This window comes from Sitophilus oryzae, unplaced genomic scaffold, assembly GCF_002938485.1.
Source record: "Sitophilus oryzae breed Bouriz unplaced genomic scaffold, Soryzae_2.0 scaffold_801_pilon_pilon, whole genome shotgun sequence".
NCBI classification, from domain to species: Eukaryota; Metazoa; Arthropoda; class Insecta; order Coleoptera; family Curculionidae; genus Sitophilus; species Sitophilus oryzae.
This window is the reverse complement of record NW_022147419.1, coordinates 890,045-910,934: the sequence shown is the minus strand read 5'-3', so window position 1 is coordinate 910,934 and position 20,890 is coordinate 890,045. Positions and strand designations below refer to the sequence as shown.

General features: G+C 33.1%; 1 protein-coding gene across 1 annotated transcript in view; it reads left to right on the top strand.

Moving 5' to 3' along the window:
- LOC115888562 (echinoderm microtubule-associated protein-like CG42247) overlaps positions 1-20,890 on the top strand; it is a 90,665-nt gene that overhangs the window by 67,691 nt on the left and 2,084 nt on the right. Inside the window, exons 13-22 of the mRNA XM_030908315.1 lie at positions 8,830-8,967; positions 9,196-9,284; positions 9,340-9,511; positions 9,617-9,745; positions 13,729-13,857; positions 13,938-14,100; positions 16,656-16,838; positions 17,055-17,150; positions 18,895-19,009; positions 19,156-19,309. Of these exons, the coding sequence (XP_030764175.1) occupies positions 8,830-8,967; positions 9,196-9,284; positions 9,340-9,511; positions 9,617-9,745; positions 13,729-13,857; positions 13,938-14,100; positions 16,656-16,838; positions 17,055-17,150; positions 18,895-19,009; positions 19,156-19,309 (1,368 nt within the window). The remainder of the gene's footprint in view (positions 1-8,829; positions 8,968-9,195; positions 9,285-9,339; positions 9,512-9,616; positions 9,746-13,728; positions 13,858-13,937; positions 14,101-16,655; positions 16,839-17,054; positions 17,151-18,894; positions 19,010-19,155; positions 19,310-20,890) is intronic.

Here is a 20,890-nt window from a genome sequence, read left to right as displayed (position 1 = left end):
GGACACGCATAATTTATTTTGTTTTTTTACATATTTTGAAATTTTTTAAAAAATAATACAGGGTGTTCCAAAAAGTTGAGTAATTGATTAACCACGATTCTGCTTAAACTGCTCGACGTTTAAAGCATATTTTTGGCAAATGTGAGAAAATTTTATCCAGTTTGTATGTTAATGGAAATTCTTGCTTTGCTTTATCATCACCATTACAAATTAATAATTCGATGCGAACGAAGTCGCGGGTACAACTTAACAAGTATAGCTAGAGACGTGAGAAATATAAAATAAGAGACGCCCCCCGATGCGCAGTGGACATCCCACAAATTTGCTTCAATCAGATTTTTCGTAGCGTAACTGCATCTCTCTTCCGCCGAATGCGTTCTCTCTCTATCGTGTGCGCGACCGGTGCTATCCCCAAGTCTCTTCCTATATTTGTCAAACTGTACATGCTAGTTTAAGTGTAAAATTAATTCGAACTCTAGTGTGTAGTTGGTTTACTTATGAAGAATATACTACACATTTTCTTATATTGCTATTTTTTGACCGCAAATGGTAAAATCATAACGAAGAGCTTCTCGCCCGTCGAGTGAGATGCACCCTGTACACTGCTACGCAATTCAGAATCTACGCGGATCGAGGGGTAGGGCGTAGGTAGATCGGAATTTATAGATATAGACGAGTGGCGGCATTTTGGCTTTTTTATATCGCAATTTGTAAACAGCGCTTATTTGTAAACAACCCCCGTTTTTAGAGAGGTATTTTAGATAACAATCGATATTTAGAAATGTTATGACACCCTGGAAATACTACCACCGAGCACGTCTGCAACTGCGTTAATACGCCTGGCGGTGACCGCCTCATATTCTTTCAGATATTTAGCAATAAAATAAAGAAACCTGTTATTTTTAAGCTGTTATTTTAAGCTGTTTTTTATAAATAACTATAACAGTTTCAACTGTTATCTAAAAATAACAGTTTTGCCCATCACTAACAGTGACACACTTATTAGTGTGCTCGACCATGAATCTGCTTAACTAAAAATAAATTATTTAACTTATTATGAACAAGAATATCAAGAAATAGTAATTCAAGAATCAAAACTAAAATATAGAAAAATACTAGTATGTCAACAAGTATATTAAAGTAGTGTTAAAAAAGATTCCTTTTAACTTCATTGTTTTATTACTCTGAATCTGAAATGTTAGATCTGATATATTTTTTAAAAAATTGAGATAAAATTAAAGAATAAACGGGTACTATAAAATGGTGCTAAGATTGAACTATTCATAAAAACAAAAATATGTTAAAATACCGGATTTTATAGGAAAGATATACCAGGTGTTGCATCGTCGGACGGGACATAGAAAATCCCATGTAAATTTTAATGGGGTCAATTATTGGCTTCCCTAATTATTTTAGAGAATAATTCTATTTAGGTTTATCGAAGAGCACTAAAACCCACATTCAAAAGAATAACTTTAGATATTTTTGATTAGCTCGTTTACGAGTTATCGCCGATTTCTTTTTAAATATTTCTCCTTTCTTATGGCCCTGTATTTACTTATGAACACCAGTCAAGGTAAAAGATAACTGTCAAATGAAGTTGTCATTTCAGAAATTTACCTATTTAGTGCTTTATTATTATTGAAAACTCATTCCTACATCGGAAATCTTAAAGATGTATTTATAAATACAAATTAATATGAATTAAAGTAATCAATTACAAGGTTAATTATAGTATTATTACAAAATTCAATAACTTATTAATTTAGGTACTATTAAATTGTTAGAACTTTAGGATTTAAGAAGATGTTCAAATATTCCTCCATCGACTGCAAGACAATAACCCAGGCAATCATAAAATTCTCTTCTTACATTCGCTAGTTGGTAAACTGAAATTCTATTGCATTCGGCAGAAATAGCATTTTTTAACTCGTCTAGATTTGGGTATTTTTTATCCTTGAATATCCTGTTTTTTAAATGGCCCCAGAGAAATAAATCATTTGACGAAATATCAGGAGACCTTGCTGGCCAATTTACTGTATGATTTAGGCCAATAACGTTTCCGTTAAAACTATTGTCTAAATATTCCCGAACAACCAGGGTACTTTTTTTTCATTTGGTACCAAACTTCCTGATTTTCCCTAGCGGCATCATGTAAAGCAGGTAAAATATGATTTTCGAGTAGTTCCAAATAATATTCTGCAAATTTCGCGTAAGAAATAATGGCCCGATAATATTGTGTCCGAATATCCCTGCCCAAACATTTAGTTTCTGTGAATATTGCGTCCTTGTTTCGACAAACCTGTGTTGGTTTTCTTTGTTCCAATATCGATAATTTTGAACATTGGGTTCATTATTTAAGGTAAACGTGCCTTCGTCAATGAAACATATGTTTTTTAAAAATTCCCTATCCGTGTTTGCTCTTTCCATCATATCAATTCAAAACGCCTGCCGCATGCCGCCGTATTTCGTCCCCATCTCGTAGCTCTTGGTGCTTTTCATATTTGAAGGAATAGTATTTATGTCGTTTCAAAATTCGAAACGCTGTAGTGTAATCTATTCCTATTTCATCCTCAAGTTTCCTTGTGCTGATCTTTCCATCGTTCTCTTCCACGCACAATAAAACTTCCATGTCGGTATCATTTCTTGCATCTTCTCTTTGTTCTTGCCTTGCTTCACATCTGCAGTTATTTATTAGGGTACCTTTGGTCTCAAATCTCTGGATATTCCTTACGGTTATAGATTTTCCAGGTATCGGTCTATTCGCATACAGAGCAGCAAACATGTCCGACACCTGTTGATAACTATTTCCTTGATAATACCATTTAATCATCAATACTTTTTCTTCGGTACTGTAATTCATGGCTAATATTTTCGATGTAGGTATGAGTTTTCAATAATAATAATAAAGCACTAAATAGATAAAGTTCTGAAATGACAACTTCATTTGACAGTTATATTTTACCTTGACTGGTGTTCATAAGTAAATACAGGGCCATAAGAAAGGAGAAATATTTAAAAAGAAATCGGCGATAACTCGTAAACGGGATAATCAAAAATATCTAAAGTTATTCTTTTGAATGTGGGTTTTAGTGCTCTTCAATAAACCTAAATAGAATTATTCTCTAAAATAATCAGGGAAGCCAATAATTGACCCCATTAAAATTTACATGGGATTTCCTATGTCCCGTTCGACGATGGAACACCCGATATAGATAACTTATACAGCAAATCGAAATATCTCTTTCAATCTAAATAGTTTTAATTATTGTTAAGATTTATTAAAAATAAATGGTACAAAAATGGCTTCCACCCAAGAACGGTAAACTAATAGGATTGCTCATCCTTATAAGACGTACGTTCGCCTCTTCCCGCGCTTCAGCTGACAGTTGTGACGTCATTGTAGCCCTTGTCAAAGCTTTCGTGGCCTTGTCATGATAGTGTGTATTATTAGTTGCCTATGGTAAACTTATAAAAATAACAGCTGAGAAATTTTGAGTTAATTATTTTGTTAATTTTAAATATGAAAAAGGTGTCTTGAAAGTTTTTAGAGCTATAGAGTGTATAAATACGTTCATTTTGTGTTGTGGATTGTGACAAAGTGCATACTAAGTGCCCACGATTTTGTTTATTAATTATTTTAAAGCAAAATATGGAAGTACTCTAAAAAGAATGCTTGCAAAAGTGATGCTGGGAACTGCTGTTCTTAAAAATGCATTATCCGAGTATTTAATACGATTTATACAGTTAATTTTCTATACTGCATACATATAAGGTGTTTAAATAAATAAACTAAATAATGAACGTTTTGCATTCGGTAACCAATAATGCACGTGTGTGTATTATTGGTTGCCGGATAAGGACTAATAACCATGACAAGGGCTACAATGACGTCACAAAGCGAGTAGTTTTCGCATGCACCTGGCGGACACTTTTGGCTGAATGAGCAGTCGTATTAGGTTAACTGTTCTTGGCTTCCACCAATAGAATCTTGATACACATAATTCAAGACACTCTGTATATAGAGAACAATATTAGTAAAAAATAGCGATTGTTTTGTCATGACATATTCTATTTTTTGTACACCAATTTAATATGAAATATAATTCAGAAGGATGGTCATTTCTTAAATTTACATCTTCCTATCATTAATCATCAATATCCAGCGATCATTATTCGACACGCAATCCAAATTCTACGTAATCCCTCACCTTGTACTTCGAAATATGAAACATTTTGCACAGTCATTCCCAAGAAAGTTTTTCTGGCAATTAAAATATCATCAGAACCGCCCACAGCAAAGTCCGCCTATTAAGGTATGTTTATAAAATTATTTTTTGTAATTTGAGGTTTTTATTTATCTCTGATAAAAGGAAGTTTGTTTAGTTAGGTTAATATAGTAAATTTATAAATCTAAATATAATTAATCGCGTAATAAATCTGTTTCTGTAATAAAGATTGATAATTTTAAATACTGAATATAAACACTGACACTGAAAATAGAAAAATGCATATCATGATTACATTCTTAAAAATAAGGAATTTATAGTCATTCATTTTATTTTGACCCAGTTCTATAAAATCACGTTAAAACAACAGAATTAATGTAAATTTCTTGTTGTAGAAAGTAATGTAATTATTTATTAATAATTATAAATTATACAGGGAGTCCCAATATTTTGTGGACGTAGAACTACTACGTATTTTTTGAATCAAAATAAGTTCGTTGGACACAATTTACCTTTATATAAAAGTGCTTCGTTTGTCCGCTAGAGGGCCATCAAACTTTAAATAAATAAACACACTTCAGATATTTTAAGAACCCTTATTCCGATTTGAATGAGATTTTTGGTGTCTATCTTTTGCTAAGTGCTTTTATATTTGACTTTCTTAAAAATCAAGAAAAAGTACGAGAAGGATGAAAATTACCCCCACCTCTACATAAATTTTACCAGAAGTATTTTTCAACTCCACCAATGACAGGTTTTTAAAAAATATGTAGTAGTTTTATGTCCACGGAATATTGGGACACCCTGTAAATAATTTAAATATGATTCAAAATCGGATAATATTTACTGAAAACCTTTTTAACTATTAGATATTTATTTGAGCTATGATACTACCATTTCTTATTAATCTATATTATTTAAAATTTTCTGTATGACATTAATGGCCGTATTACTGATATTATATGTCGGCTAAAACTTGACTAAGATTATTAAATTGCACAACAGCTCACGAACCCGTCTATTATGTAAATAAGGAAATGAAATATTTCGAGTTTGTGCCAGAAAAATACATTCCCCAAACGTGTACAGGTCCTTTGCTTGTTAAGTAGTAAAAAATTCCTTTCGCGAAGAAGGTGAAATATGACTTTAATTAGCAAGGGCCTTAAGTAGTACTGCAGAAGGTAAATAATCTAAGTAACCCTCTATGTAAAATAACGAGGGCTATAGTAAAAGTAGGTTAGACTGATTTGCTAGAAGTTATTGCTTGAAATTAGAAAATAAGAATGAAAAGTAAGGTTATATTATGATTTATATCTATCGATATAGGCTCTTTTCGGAATTACTAAGTTTCTTTAATACACTATATTTCTTCTTTCTATATTTCACAATCAGAAAATTTAAGTCTATCTACAACAAAAACTGTCTACAAAATATTACTTTTTTAAATATGCTCCAAAAAGTGGAATACTAGGTATAAAAAAACAAGTTATCAAACTGATAGCTCAGTGTCATCAGAATTCTTGTGTCAGTGTCACGTAATTTTTAATAAATGCCTTTAACTTCATAGCAAAAATCGATTATATTTACGCGATTAAGGGATGGGGTTCCCATAAGGGACATTGTAGATGCATTAGGGATAAACAAAAAAACAGTGTTGTTGGCTAAATCCAAAATTCAAGAACATGGAAGTATTGTGAGATATCCTTATATAGAGTTCTATCTGGGACTACTAATTCTTGTACTACTTTTTTTATCGCAATGGTACGTCAAACATCTACAATATAACAATACAGTGTATGCAACGAGAAGATGACTTGACATTGTTGTGTCTGTCATTTTTGTTGCATCTTCCCTGACTCGTTGGACATGCTTTTTTCATAATAGTATAAAATATGAGACGCATTTTATTTAATATTATTTTGCTTAACTAGGAATACAAATTTAGAAGAAGCTCAATAATAGTATGTAATTTTTCTTATATAATTTTAAGATATCAGTATAGATATACCTACAAGTTCATACCAAATACACTTTTAGTCACGTGATTAAGCTTGGCCGGCACAGCGTTGCCCACTTCTACATATTTTCTTTTAATCAAAATATTTTAGAAACAAAAATAAATTAATTAGAAATATATAAACAGTTATTATTTACATCAACAAAACTCACCTTCTTAACAGCACTTAAATGACATAAAGGGCCATTACTACCGTTTTCCCGTTCAAAATATTCTAATAAAGTTGCGATGAGTTTTTTACGGCTATTAAACTATATTGTACCCTTCGCATTAAAATAGGTTCTAAAAGAACAATGTTCGATTGCAAGGTCTGCTAGTAAACATTTTCAAGCTTAAAGTATCACAACACTATTTATTTAAACCAAAAACTCGTAATACAAAACTAAAGTGTCAAAACGAATGACAATGTCAGGAAATAAATAAATAAATGCAGCAATTTGACATATTTACAGCAGAGCTACCACCTCAATCTCCAGTGCGAAATTTAAATTCCAGTTAGTCAACACGGCGCCGAATATGTCCATGGTTGGCAACAATTAATTCAAAAATCGCGCGGTCGATTACGTAACTAAAAGTTTAATTGATATGAAATAAACTCATCGGCAAAACTCTTGCACCCCCTTACTATTTTAATAAAAAATTACATTTCAAACTAATTTTTCGTGGAAATCAGTAGATTCTAAAGTTATGTTAAAAAATAACACAAAAAAGAGAAAACTTTTACCAAGTTTAATAATATATTTTGACAAAATACAAAAAAATGCAAATTCCATAAAGACAAATGTTTGACAAAAAAGAGAAAATAAATAAATAAATAATAAATTATGACAAAATTAAGGTTGCTAATATAAAGTATTGCCTCTTCGATTTGTTATGAGTGCATCAAGTCGTCGGGGCATCCCCACTATAAGGTTGTTTATGGTTTCTTGAGGTAAGTTCTGCGATTCCTCTTGAACGGCAATGATCAACTCCTGACGATTTCTTGGTGGGTTATTTCTGCGAAATACAGCTCTGGTGATGTAGTCCCAGACATGTTCAATAGGATTCATGTCGGGGGAGAGTGGATGCCAGTCCAGACGAGTTATTTCCCCTTCATTTAATGCTTCCTGGACCATTCTAGCTCTGTGAGGACGAGCGTTATTATTCATGAGAATAAAATTATTGCTGATTTCTTCTCGCAGTGGATAAATTATTGGTCTGATTACAGTTTCCACATACAAATGGGTGTTCATCACCTCAGGAATATGAATGAGCTCTGTTCGCCTATTGTACATGATGCCACCCCAGGTTCAACATCAAGGTTCCTCCTTGATAAGGAGCAACAGCAAGGGCTGTATTCAAGCGATGCTGTCTCCCTGCCTCCTTCCACACTCGCCGACGATAATCATCACTGATCAAACCTATCCTGATTTCGCCAGTGAAAATTACGTTCCTTCACTGAGATAATAACCAGTTCTGGTGTTCTCTAGCCCACTGTAGCCTCTTTTGCCTACGGTGTAAAGTTAATAGAGGGACTGGCAGTGGACGTCTACGCCGCAATCCAGTATTAGAAAATCGCCTGGAAATGGTTCGGCTTTATATCACTCGGTGGTAAGTTTGTTGAAACTGAGATCGTAGCTCTCGAATTGGAACTGACTCGATTTGGAACTGTCGTTCAGTCGTTACCCTTATACGGCCCAACCTTGGACGAGATCTTACGTTTCCGGTGTCCATATACCGTTGTATAATTCGGCTTACAGTACTTCGCACTACCTTCTTCATGCAAAGCGATAATTGTGGCATTGTTGTCGCCTTTCACAACACTTACTACAAGATTGAACTCGAACTGAGAAACAAAATTTGACCGCAAATAGCTAAACCATACACATTCCATCGTTAAGGTTTTTTAGCCGACCATACCAATAGGTATGGTAGGCCATTAAGATCGGCAAAAAAAAGTTTTTTTAATTTCACTCAAAATGAGTTATTTGGGTCATATTTGGGTCATAAATGACCTAAATACAAAATATTTTTATAGTGTCTGTCTGTCTGTCTGTCTGTCTGTCTGCCGTCTGTAACACGATAATTCAAAAACCGCTGAACCGATTTTAACCAAATTTGGCACAAAAAAACTGTGGCACCCGAGAATCTGGCTATTAGTTTTTGGTGGGGGTGGGGGGTTGGTAAGGGGGTATGGGAGGGGGTTAAACATTTTAAAAAATCGTAACTCCAAAATTACAGTAGCTAGCGAAACGCGGTTTTCAAATTAAGATTAGGAATAATATTTGCAACAAAATTTGTAATAACATCAAAATCAGTCAAAGTTGCAGTTTTCGAGATATTAACATATTTTAGTATGGGCGGCTATACGTACGTCCCGGCGCAAATTTTTTTTTCATTGCTTTTATTACAATAATTAATATAAAAATAATACCAAAAACTTAAGAATTTGTAACGGTAAATTGCAAAAAAAACTGTCTTACAAAGATGTTGAAATATGATACATTTAATATATTATTGTGTCCGTGTTTTATACATCAATAAATAATTTAATATTAATAAGAAATAATTATTGAATATTTAATGATTTATCATATTTTACAGACTTTACAAGAAGAATTAACAGGGGCTGTGTTCCATCCTCTTGATGACAATTTAATGATCACACATGGAAGAGGCCACTTAACTTTTTGGAATAGAAGAAAAGATGGATTTTTCGAGAGGACCGATATTATTAAACCGGTAAGAACTCCCGAACACCCTATATAACATATTATATATAATCTTTGGCCAGTAAGATAATATATAACAGTGAGAGTTGTCATTTTAATTCAAAAGGATGTTAGTTTAATTTTTCTGATATTTTTTGGACCTTATCTGTCGAAATGAAATACTCTCTCACTGGTCAGAAAATATGAATTATTCTGTTGTAGAACAACACGGTAATTATATTAAATTTCAAAATTTTAGCCTTCCAGGACTCTAATTACTTCATTACAATTTGAACAAGATGGTGATGTTATAACTGCAGACAGTGATGGCTTTATTACTATTTACAGGTTAGATAGAGATAGACTATTATAAAAATTGCATTTTTTAATATTTTTATTTTAGCGTTGATGCCGATGGGGCATATTTCGTCAGAATGGAATATGAAGCTCATAATAAAGGTGTAGGGGCATTAGTAATGTTATCAGAAGGAACTTTGCTGTCTGGTGGAGAAAAAGACAGAAGAATCGCTGCTTGGGATTCTTTACAAAACTACAAAAGGATAACAGATACAAAAGTAAGTTTTCCTATTTCTGAAATTCGAAACACTATTTACAAAATTCTTTAACACTTTCCGACAACTCCAAATGATAATAAATAATCATCTAATATATTTTTTTAGCTTCCTGACATCTTTGGTGGAGTCAGATCAATCTATCCTCAAAGACCTGGAAGAAATGATGGTAATATTTATGTCGGCACGACTAAAAACAACATTTTGGAAGGCTCTCTCCAAAGAAGATTTAACCAGGTAACTGAATTCATAACTTCTATTTTGGTGATACTTTCATTCGTCTGTAAAGATAAAGATCTAAAAATTTAGTATCAAAATAAAAAAAAATTATCAGAACAATATGTTACTTACAAAAAAAATACGTTTCAAAATTAGAATATGATTATCAGAACTCACAGAGACAAATTTTAGAGTAGCTCTTTATTTGTAGTACACAAATTTGCATAACAATTAAAATCTGTTACAAAAATACACAACTTTACAGTCTATTCAATGAGACAAGAAATTATTTTGACAGGTAGCATTCAAAAATTGACAGTAAAACAATACTTTTAAACTAAAATGACAGAAAAAACTGCCATTGTCTCTATCTGTTATACAGGGTGTTTCAAAAAACATGTGCCATCTCTCGCGGGGAGATTCCTCACGTAAAAATATGATTTATTTTTCATATTAACATAGGTCCCATTCTGCTTTGTTTCGTAACTACAGGGTGTTAAATTCTTAATAATCTTTCGATTTATTATAATTTTCTTCCAAGTACTTTTAGTGATTCGAATGAAATTTTGAGGGTAAAAGTTACTATAAGTGCTACATATTTTAATGCTAAAAAATTTCGATAAATTCATCAGGGACGTTCATATGGGTTATCACTGGAACATTTTTCCAAAAAAAATGAAACATGTGCGCCACTGACTTTTTTCTTTTTATATCAAAATTGTATAGCCCGTTTAAGGCCAATTAAAAGTTAACTCTTGATATTTTGTCGAAGTCGATCTCCTTGATGAGGTAAACGCAATTTTATTAATCACAATTAACAAAATTAAAATAAAAATAAAATTAATAAATTATATATTTTACCTAATTTATTATGAAATATTATTAATATTAGTTATTGTTACTATTAATCCAACCTAGAGCAATTTCAAATAAAAAATAATGGTATTTAAGATAATTACAATAAAACTAATTTTAATAAGTTTTAACATCCTGTAACTCTAAAACTACTTATGTTTATAGGAACTTTTTTTGATATTTTTGATGGGGAATCAATAAGTACTTATTTAAAACTTTCGCAAGTTAATGATAATCTTGCTATTAGGTATTATAAAGGTTGCTATTAGACTTGGATCAAGGATTATACTATTTCGCTAACAAAAGAAAAAAAGTCAGTGGCGTACACATGCTTGTTTTAGAAAAATATTCCAGTGATAACCCAGTCCCTGGTGAACCTGTCGACAGTTTTTTAACTTTAAAATATGTTGCATTTCTAGTAACTTTTACCCTCAAAATTTCATTCTAACGCTAAAAGTACATGGAAGAAAATTATAATAAATCGAAAAAATATTAAGACTTTAACACCCTGTAGTAGAAACAAAGCAGAATCAGACCTATGTTGATATGAAAAATAAATCTTATTTTTACGTGAGGAATCTCTCCACGAGACATGGCACATGTTTTTTAAGACACCCTGTATATTCTTTCTCGTTGAACAGACTATACTTATCATGACAACTTGACTTTAGACTGAGATAATTCATAATTCTGATGGATATGATACTCAATTGGCTAATAAACCTATGACGGTCTACTACAGAACTAAGAAAATAATTTTAAAGAAAGAAAAGAAGAAGAAAATTTTAATTAAATTTTTTAAGAAAATTATAATTAAATTTTTTAAGAAAATTATAATTAAATTACCACACAATACAGTCAATATTTACCAATATTTTATTTCATGTCAGCCACAGACTACTTTCGTCAACCAAGAAGTTTTAAGGGGTGGGTTAGCACGTGAACGTAGTAAATTCAAATCGCGCCTTAAGGGCTACGACAACCCTCATTTCAGACAGGTTAGAGATAAAAATAAAAGTATCAACTCATTTTTGAATGCGAAACATTGATCGTTCTCTTCTTTCCACTCAATATAACGTAGTCATTCTAGCTCTATTTTTTGTGCTTGGTTTTATTTTTAAATTATTCAAGACATGTCATTACTTCATTGAATCTGTAAAATACATTTAAAACTCTCTTCTTTGTATAGAACTTTTTTCTTTACAAGTGGGTATTCTTTGTTAATCTACGTTATATTGAGTGTAATGCTTTCCTGTATTGATAGGGGATCGCATCAAGATAAAAGCAAGCCGCATGTTTCACTTGCTCCCATCCCTTGTTACGTCACTATTCAAACACCACGCTTTAATTGGATGACATGAGCAAAAACAGGAGATAATGTACCAATATTACTCATAGTACTTACATACTACAGTCAAAACACTCAGGAACTTTATGTTTACAAGCAACGATCGATTTCAAACTCAAAAATACATAAAGTTTCTTATCAAACACATAAATTCACAAGCATATTGTCAAGGGTTTTCACTCATTTGGTTTTTTGTTCTTATATCAAATTTTAAAGGCATTTTGCATATAATACTGTAACAAAAATTAAAGAGATTTTGAAAAGATTTAATTTATGCTATGCAACATTTTTCAATATACAGGGTTGTTCACCACATACGACACGGAGTATTGTAGCTAAACGATTAGATTCTATGATTGAAATAAAGATTAATTTGATTAAGGTTTATCACACTTAAACATTACCGTTTTTGAAATATTTTCAATTTTGTGAAATTGCAGTAAAAAATTAACGCTTCATTTCTACAAGGGTATCGAAGTTTTTAGTACTAAATATTTACTGAAGATTATTTATTGATCAGATATTGTGTTGCAACAATAAAAATTATACTACCTTATAGAGAGTGTCCAAAAATTTATATTAAATAATTACTAGCTTTAAACGGCAATAACTTGTTTAATTTAAATTGAACACCCTGTATATTTTACGAAAATCAGATGCACAATTTAATTGTCTTTGAAATTTTATTATACGATTTTTTAACTACCTCTTCAAGTTTTCATAGAAAATGCATTTTCTTATAATTTAGACCTCATTTGTCACTATACCCATGGAATATTGACATTTTTACTTTATTGGATAGAAAATGTCACTCTGAATAGAATGGCATATCATATGTCAACTTTTGACATTTTCGCATAGGGTTTATTTTAAATTATAACATGCGGTTCATAACGAAAATTTGACCCGCAATACCAAGTGTGTGGTATCAAATTATTGGTAAAAAAATGCAAATATGCTAATAAGCCACCCTTGTTCCATTTGAATAAATTGAGACATGATTAAAAATACGATTTGGGCATCTTTTAACCGGCCAGGACAACTAAAAACATTAGACGATCAAATCTATTTTTCCGAGGCCCCTTGATTAAAAATTAATGTTATTAACTTAGCCATGGCACTCTAGATTGAAATTTAAAATACAATTTTTTATTAAGCGAGTATGTCAAAAGTTGACATATGATATGTCATTCTATTCAGAATGTAATTTTCTATCGAATAAAGTAAAAAAATACCGATGGTGCCATTTAAAAATCAAAAGTAGTAGTAATTTCCGGTGAAACAGGAAGTGACCAAAAACAGTTGAATACGTCAATCAATCCTAATTTAGGTCATATACTACGGTATACCAAGTCTCGTTTTTTTATCTGAAAAAATAAAAAAGTTATAGGGGGTGAGCCACTTTTGAGACGCACCCGGTATATCTATGTCCAAAAATCAGATTAATGGTATAATTATGCAAATTTAAATAAAGTATGCCCAATTGAGGGAATAAAAAGTACGTTTATTTAAATTTCAGTTTCCTTGGATTCGGATTTGAAATTGATCTAAGCCAAAGGTTCTCAATTAAAATTTAGATTATTTATTATAATCCTTAAAAAATAAATGCTAATTAATTACTAAGAAATCATTCTTTTCGATTAATTTCTGAGTCACAAAAATAGGATTTCTCAAAAATGAGGTTGACAATCTATGGCTAAATCTACTAAAATCGAGTACGTTACAAGTATGGAAGTATTATTAAAGCACTCCGGTGGTTACAAGAAATAAGTAAATTAATGTCTGTATTTTATTTTAGGTCGTTTTTGGACACGGTAGACAACTTTGGGGACTGGCAGTACATCCTGATGATGAAATATTCGCTACTGCTGGACATGACAAAAATATAGCGTTATGGAGAAAGAACAAGCTTATCTGGACAACACAGGTATAGCAATATTCATGTTATTTTGTTTTTAATAAATATTTATATAACTGTCATATCTAAATGCTATCTTATTTTCGCAGGTATCATTCGAATGTATATCTCTAAGTTTCCATCCGTTTGGAGTAGCACTAGCCACCGGTAGTACCGAAGGACATCTTCTGATCTTAAACTCAGAAAATGGACAAATCGTCAACACTATACGTGTGTGTGGATCTCCTCTGAGCTGCGTTGGATTCAATCCGAGTAAGATTTTTTTAAGCTTCTTTGATAAAAAATTACACAAATCATCCATAATACACCAAAACACTTATTTTAAAGAATGTATGCACATTTCGCTATGCTAGGAAACTTTCCTTCTTTAGATTTGTTTAAAATATGTTTTTATTTTTTTTTTTAGAATTTTAGAATGAGTGGGAGGGGGGTTAATCACTGCGACCTTACAGATCCATTGTGTCCCCCTTTCTTGAGTCATAACTCATCATACAGTCCCAGGGCTTTGACAAAAGCCAGTATCTGGGACGGTTTTATAGAGGGTAGTTCTCCATCTCCAATATCAGTCGTACCAAAATTCATGGCACGAATGGTTGTCGTCTCGGCGCACTCAGTGATGAGGTGTACTGGTGTTTCCCCATCTTCCCCACAGAATCTGCATTCGCCGTTTCTTCTTAGTTTCAATCTACTGAGGTGTTCATTGAGGAGACAGTGTCCTGTTAAAAACCCCGTGACAATCCGAAGATTGTTCTTACTTAAACCCAGGAAGATCTGTGATTTTTCTTGATCATAAGCCCTCAGAAACTTCTTCGAGTGTCTTAGACCGTTGCAAGATTTCCATTCCAGGTTGCGGATGGAATCTTCCAAGTTCTTGAGTTCCGCCTTGAGTTGGTTACCACTTGAAAAGCAGAACGGTTCTGGTCCAGTTAGTGGAGTGTTCGCTCCTTTCCTAGCTAGATTATTTGGATTTTCATTGCCTTCTATCCCTTGGTGAGCAGGCACCCAGAGTAGGAGGACTTTGTTTTCTTTGCCCAATTTATTCAGCTTCTCTATGCATTCTTTGACCAATTTCGAATTGATTGATACTGAGTTGATCGTTTTTAACGCTGCTTGACTATCAGACAAGATGGCTATTTCTTGTTTCCGATAGTTCCTATCGAAGATAAGTTGTACGCATCTTTCGATAGCGTAGATTTCTGCCTGTAGGATACTAGGGTAAGTGCCCATTGGTTCGGAGTATTTAGCTTTCGGCCCAAACACTCCGATCCCTATTCCCGTATTGGTTTTGGAAGCATCAGTATACCAAGTTATGGTATGGTTTTTTAACTGCTGGGCAAGCGTTTCGCTCTTCCAATCCTTTTTATTGCTCAATACTACATTGAGATGTTTCTCAAAGTTGTACGTTCTTGGCATATCGTCCACTGGGAGTTGCAGGATGGTATTTCCTTTTTGAGGGTGTTCCAAGCCCCTGATCTGACAATTCTCCCAGTACTAATTCCGTTAGTGACCATTCTAATCATTGTCGCATTGGCATATCTACCAATGACAATGTGCAGTGGTGTTAGATCTAGAACGACCTCCATTGCTGCTGTTGGACAGGTTCTCATGGCTCCTGTGATGCAAACACATGCTAGTCTCTGGACTTTGCATAGGTTTAGCCTTGCCGTCCGTTGCTCTAGTTTTGTGTACCAGGCAACTGCTCCATAAGTAATCATGGGTCTTACTATCATGGTATACATCCAGCGCAAAATGTTAGGGGAGCAGCCCCATCTATTTCCGGCCAGTCTTCTGCATATCATGAGAGCCTTTATGGCTTTGCTGGTAGTGTTCTTAATATGCCTGTTCCACAGGAGTTTACTGTCCAGGGTTATTCCCAGGTATTTAACTTCCTGTGTTGGCAGTATTTCCTTTCCATCTAGTTGGATTCTTTTCAAGTTTTTCAGACTTCGCCTTCTGGTGAATGGCACTATCGCGGTTTTGTCTGAGTTGATACTCAGCCCGACAGTCCTACACCATCTCTCAGTGATACGGAGTCCTCTTTGGATAATATCACACAAGGTGCCTTCATGTTTCCCCCGAGCGATCATGACTATGTCATCTGCATACCCAATGCAGTGTATTCCCGCTAGAGTTAATTCATCTAGTAGTTCATCCACCACCAAGCTCCACAGCAAAGGGGAGGTTACTCCACCTTGTGGAGTTCCTTGCGTTGTTTTAACAGCTACAGTTTTGGTGCCCATCTGAGCCTCTGCTGTTCGTGTTGACAGCATTTCCCAAAACCAGCGAATAATAGTTCTGTTCACCCCTCTTGTTTCTAGAGATCGCCTGACCACCTTATGTGGTATATTGTCAAACGCCCCCGCAATATCCAAGAAGGCACAAATTGCTGTTTCTTTGCTATCCAGACTTGTCTGTATTAGCTCCGTTAATTGGTACAGAGCAGTTTCTGTGGATCTGCCCGTTCTATATGCATGCTGACTATCATGCAGTGGTTTAACCTTTAGATGATTTTCTCCAATATGGTTGTCAACTACTTTCTCCAGCGTTTTTAGTATGAACGATGTGAGACAAATAGGCCTAATGACTTGGGATTTGTCCAGTCAGTTTTGCCTATTTTGGGTATGAAGATTACTTTTGCTCTTCTCCATGTGGTTGGTATATATCCCATCGCTAGACTGCTTCTTGTAATGCTTAGTAGATGGTGAGTAGCTATTTGCTGACCTTCCTTTAGAAGGGCAGGAAAGATCCCATCCACTCCTGCTGCTTTATAGGGCTGAAAGGTGTCGATTTATTTTTTACTTCTACAGGTGGAGATTTAATAGCAATAGCATCCCAAAATGGCAGCATCTACCTGTTCAGAGTTAGCAGAGATGGTTTCTCTTATAAGAAATCTAACAAAATACGAGGTTCCCAACCTCTAATGCAAATGGACTGGAGTTCAGACAGCAATTACCTACAGACTGTAACAGCCGATTACGATCTTTCATTCTGTAAGTTGAAATCAAGTAATTGAACTGAAGTAATAAGTAACTAGTACAAGATGTTCCAAATTCGATAGTGGTCATTGTAATTATTTAAATTGTAATTACTTAACTTTTTTACCTCTTAAAGTTTCCGATAGCTCAACTATCATCCTCTAGTTTAGGACATTTTCTATTTTTAAGAATGGAAAATATAAATATAATATATCATTGTTGTGTTTCCAGGGGACGTAAAATCATTATCACCCGAAAAAAGTCCCATTGCCATGAAGGATGTAAAATGGTACACCCATAATTCTACAGTAGGATTTATGGTAGCAGGTAAAGACTTCATTGTGCCACAAAATGTGATATCTATGAAATATCGGAGAGATATCACGTTATTAAATAAATATTAATACACTACTCAAAACAATTATCGCATGTTAAAGAATGTGAAGAAAAGTAATTATTACATATTTCCTTTGAATAAGAATACTAAGGAAGGAGCATAATGCTATCCATGTATTCATGCATGGTGGGCGGAAAAAGTACCATAAAAGCACTCTAGGGTGGGGATCCTTGACAGTTCTGTTTGACGATTCATTTGACACATTTGAATTTGATTTGACATTTTGTGGATTTGTCAGTCTTTACGAAGCTTATTTTATGTTATTTATTATTTGTTCTGCTACTGATAGTTGTATAAAGGTAGTAAATCTAGATGGAAATTGTGGCAGAACTTAAATTAACAGTGACACTATCGCGATTTATCGAAAAAGACTCTAAAATAGTTGGTTGTGTAGCGTGCGGTAGATCTCGGCAAAAATTGAGTGAAATAATGGAACAACTTTTCGCTAGTAAGTGACTATATAACATACATACGTGTAGTAAACCGATCATTTATGAAATTCACTTAAATTAACTAATTATATATTTTTTCTTGCATTTTTGCTTTTATTTACTACTTGTCAAAGATTAGATGTCAAAGAATTTAGATACGTCAATTTGACTTACCTGCTTCAGTAGCGTATCGGATGTTTGTGTTAATAAATAATTATTAAAACTTATCTATTTTTATTAGAATTATATATTTTTATAACAATTTTAATAACTACCAACATTTATTCACAACGTAAAATAAAACAACAAATTATTGAGTCTACCCCACGTCTACCCTACATCATAGTTTTACATTTTTTAAATAAAATTAGAACGACACTGATAAACCGGAATTTAAGTCGGCCATATTTGAGGCCCATCGCGGTGTACCTAAGATTTTTGATATGCTCCTTCCTTAGTCTTCTTATTCAAAGCATATTTCTAAATTAAGCATGCATTTTTCTGCCTTTCTCTTGTGAGTTTTTTTTAGGATAATTAGGGTACGCACTGACATGTCATTTTTAATCGGCCGACTATTTTGCTGCAAAAGTGAAAACAATACATTCTTATGGAGCCATTTGGCCCAATATTTGATTACATTGCCTTAGGCTATGCGCTGACAGACAATTTTTAATCGGCCGACTATTTAGTTGCATGTTTGTAAACAATAAATCCTTATGGAGCCGCGCTCACATGCAATCAAGTAGTCGGCCGATCGACTTCATAAGTATGTATTGTTTTCACTTTTGCAACTATATAAATAGTCGGCCGACTAAAAATTGCAGCGCGTAGGCTTATTGTATCGAATTTTCCTTCACAGTATCTATACTATTTAAAATCGTAAGTCAGAGAATTCAAAGTGTCTTGTTTTTCAAATTAATATTTTTTTACAAAATATGCGATAATTGTTTTGAGTATTTAGTATCAAATTCCTCCACCAAGTATAAGAAGTACTGATGAACAAATGCAGGATCATGACCAAGACTTTCTTGGTCTTGGTCTTGTTCTTACAGGGTCCTCTAAAGTAATAAGTAGTCTTGGTCTTGGTCATTGCGCAAGACTCTTGCAAGTCTTGTCAACGTCGTGTATCAACTCGATGGGCAGATTATATATTTAATAAATATATGTTAAACTATTTATGAAAATTAAAATGTTTATAATTTCCATAAAAAAATATTCTAACAAAATACCAATATTCGTTTAGGTGTATGGAATAATCGATACTATCCAATGACTTCCATTATCAGTACAGCAAGCAGATCAGCAGCACATGACCTGCTCATCACTGGAGATACTGATGGATACTTGAGACTGTTTAGGTATACATAACACAATATTTTAAACCTTCTGACATAGTAAATTCAATTATAAATTATGTTTAAAAATTAATTATGTTGATTATCTAATCATATAGTATAGGTTCCGATCTTTTTCATGTGATATGATGCAATGTTTAACATTTTAGATATCCTTGTTTAACTCCCAAAGCTGAGTACAACGAAGAAAAAGTATACAGTGGAACAGTAGCTTGTGCCAGGTTCCTGTTCAATGACAGAAATATTGTGACAGTTGGCGGCACTGATGCCGCCTTGATGTTATGGCAGTTAACGGAAGAATAGGTAATTATACAGGGTGTAAACAAATAAGCACAGAAAAAAATCGAGAATAATACGAAGTGTTTTTGTTTAAGCAAAGGTTGTTTCTCTTAGAACATTTTTTAAGTTCGCGTTTTCTTACAAATTCTTACAAATACGCGAGCTTAAATAGCTAGTACATTAAACATTTATTGTAATATTATTTGAAAAGTATTAGCGTTGATTGAAAAAATTGGGAAGATACGCAACCTAATGAACGAATTCGTGACAAGGCTAATTTGATTTCCTCTTACATCTCAAGTGCTGTACGGTGGAGACACCAATCGTTCTGCAGCCAACGCATGAAACACTTATTTTCTCTAATTCGGCCAACGAAGGCATATCGAAGACGATGTGGATCTGAAAGCGACAGTGTTGCCATATTAAAATGTGTAATATCTGTAATACCTTTGACAAAAATATATTTGGATAAAAAGTCCGCGTTTATGTATTGAAAATTTAAATGTCGTTTAGTTGGCTTGGAAATAACGATTATTGACATTTACCATAATATTTTACATAAGAAATAACCGCGATCTTCATTTATAAGCCAACTGTGACGCACAAAAAACTAAATAGTTTTTTGTGCGAGATTTTCTATGCATCGTTCAACAAATACAAATTCACATTACATTCATTCACACCCTAAAAATATAACTAAAATACAATATGTTAATCGTTTCTATAATATAAGTCTGACCACTACTTATTTTTTCTTATTTTTCTATAACTTGCTACTGCTATCTTTCTTAACATTTTTCTATAATGCTTAAAAAAAATAATTCACAGAATAATTATCAACAAAAAAAATATAAATAATATAAACATATTAATCTTAATCTATAGTTAAAAATAATATCCTAATCTTTTTACAACGGTTTCACAAAAAAATAATTTATGAAGATTTGTTGTAATTCGCTCGCGTCCGATACGGAGGTGCTCGTTTCACATCCCTTTCAGTAAATATATTAGATATGTCTTGCACCTTGCGTTTTCTTTCAGAACCCGGTATATCTTCTCTTGGTAGATCATACATAATATTTCCAATATTATTATGATTTAGTAATTTTCCAGTTTTTTGAGTTTGCAGTTTTTCGACCTGTCTGCGATTGTGGATAATTGTATTCATTTCTTGGAGAAATGACAACGTTCTGGATCCGGATGCTTCTTGATAATACTTTTCTTTAAAATCGCCACTAGTATAACTAATACCATCAATTACTAATTTATTTCCTTTTAGCTTAGCGTTTATGTTTTGAGCTTTTGCTTCTTTCAATTTTTCGACTAAAACCTTTTTGTTCACTCTGTCTTCCGCTAATAAATCTTCGTCTATAAATATATTTGTTCCTCTGAGTTTTCCATTATTTTTAAGGAGTTCCGTCTTTTTTAAACAAGACACTAAGCTTATAAGGATAGGTCGATCTTTGGTTATATTTTTTCCAGTCTGAAAAGCTCCGATAAATCTTCTATCTTCAAATTTATATCGAGTTTTTCTTTTACAAGATCTATTATGGATTCCACAAGATGTTCACTATTTCTCTCTGGTATTCCATATATTATCAAATT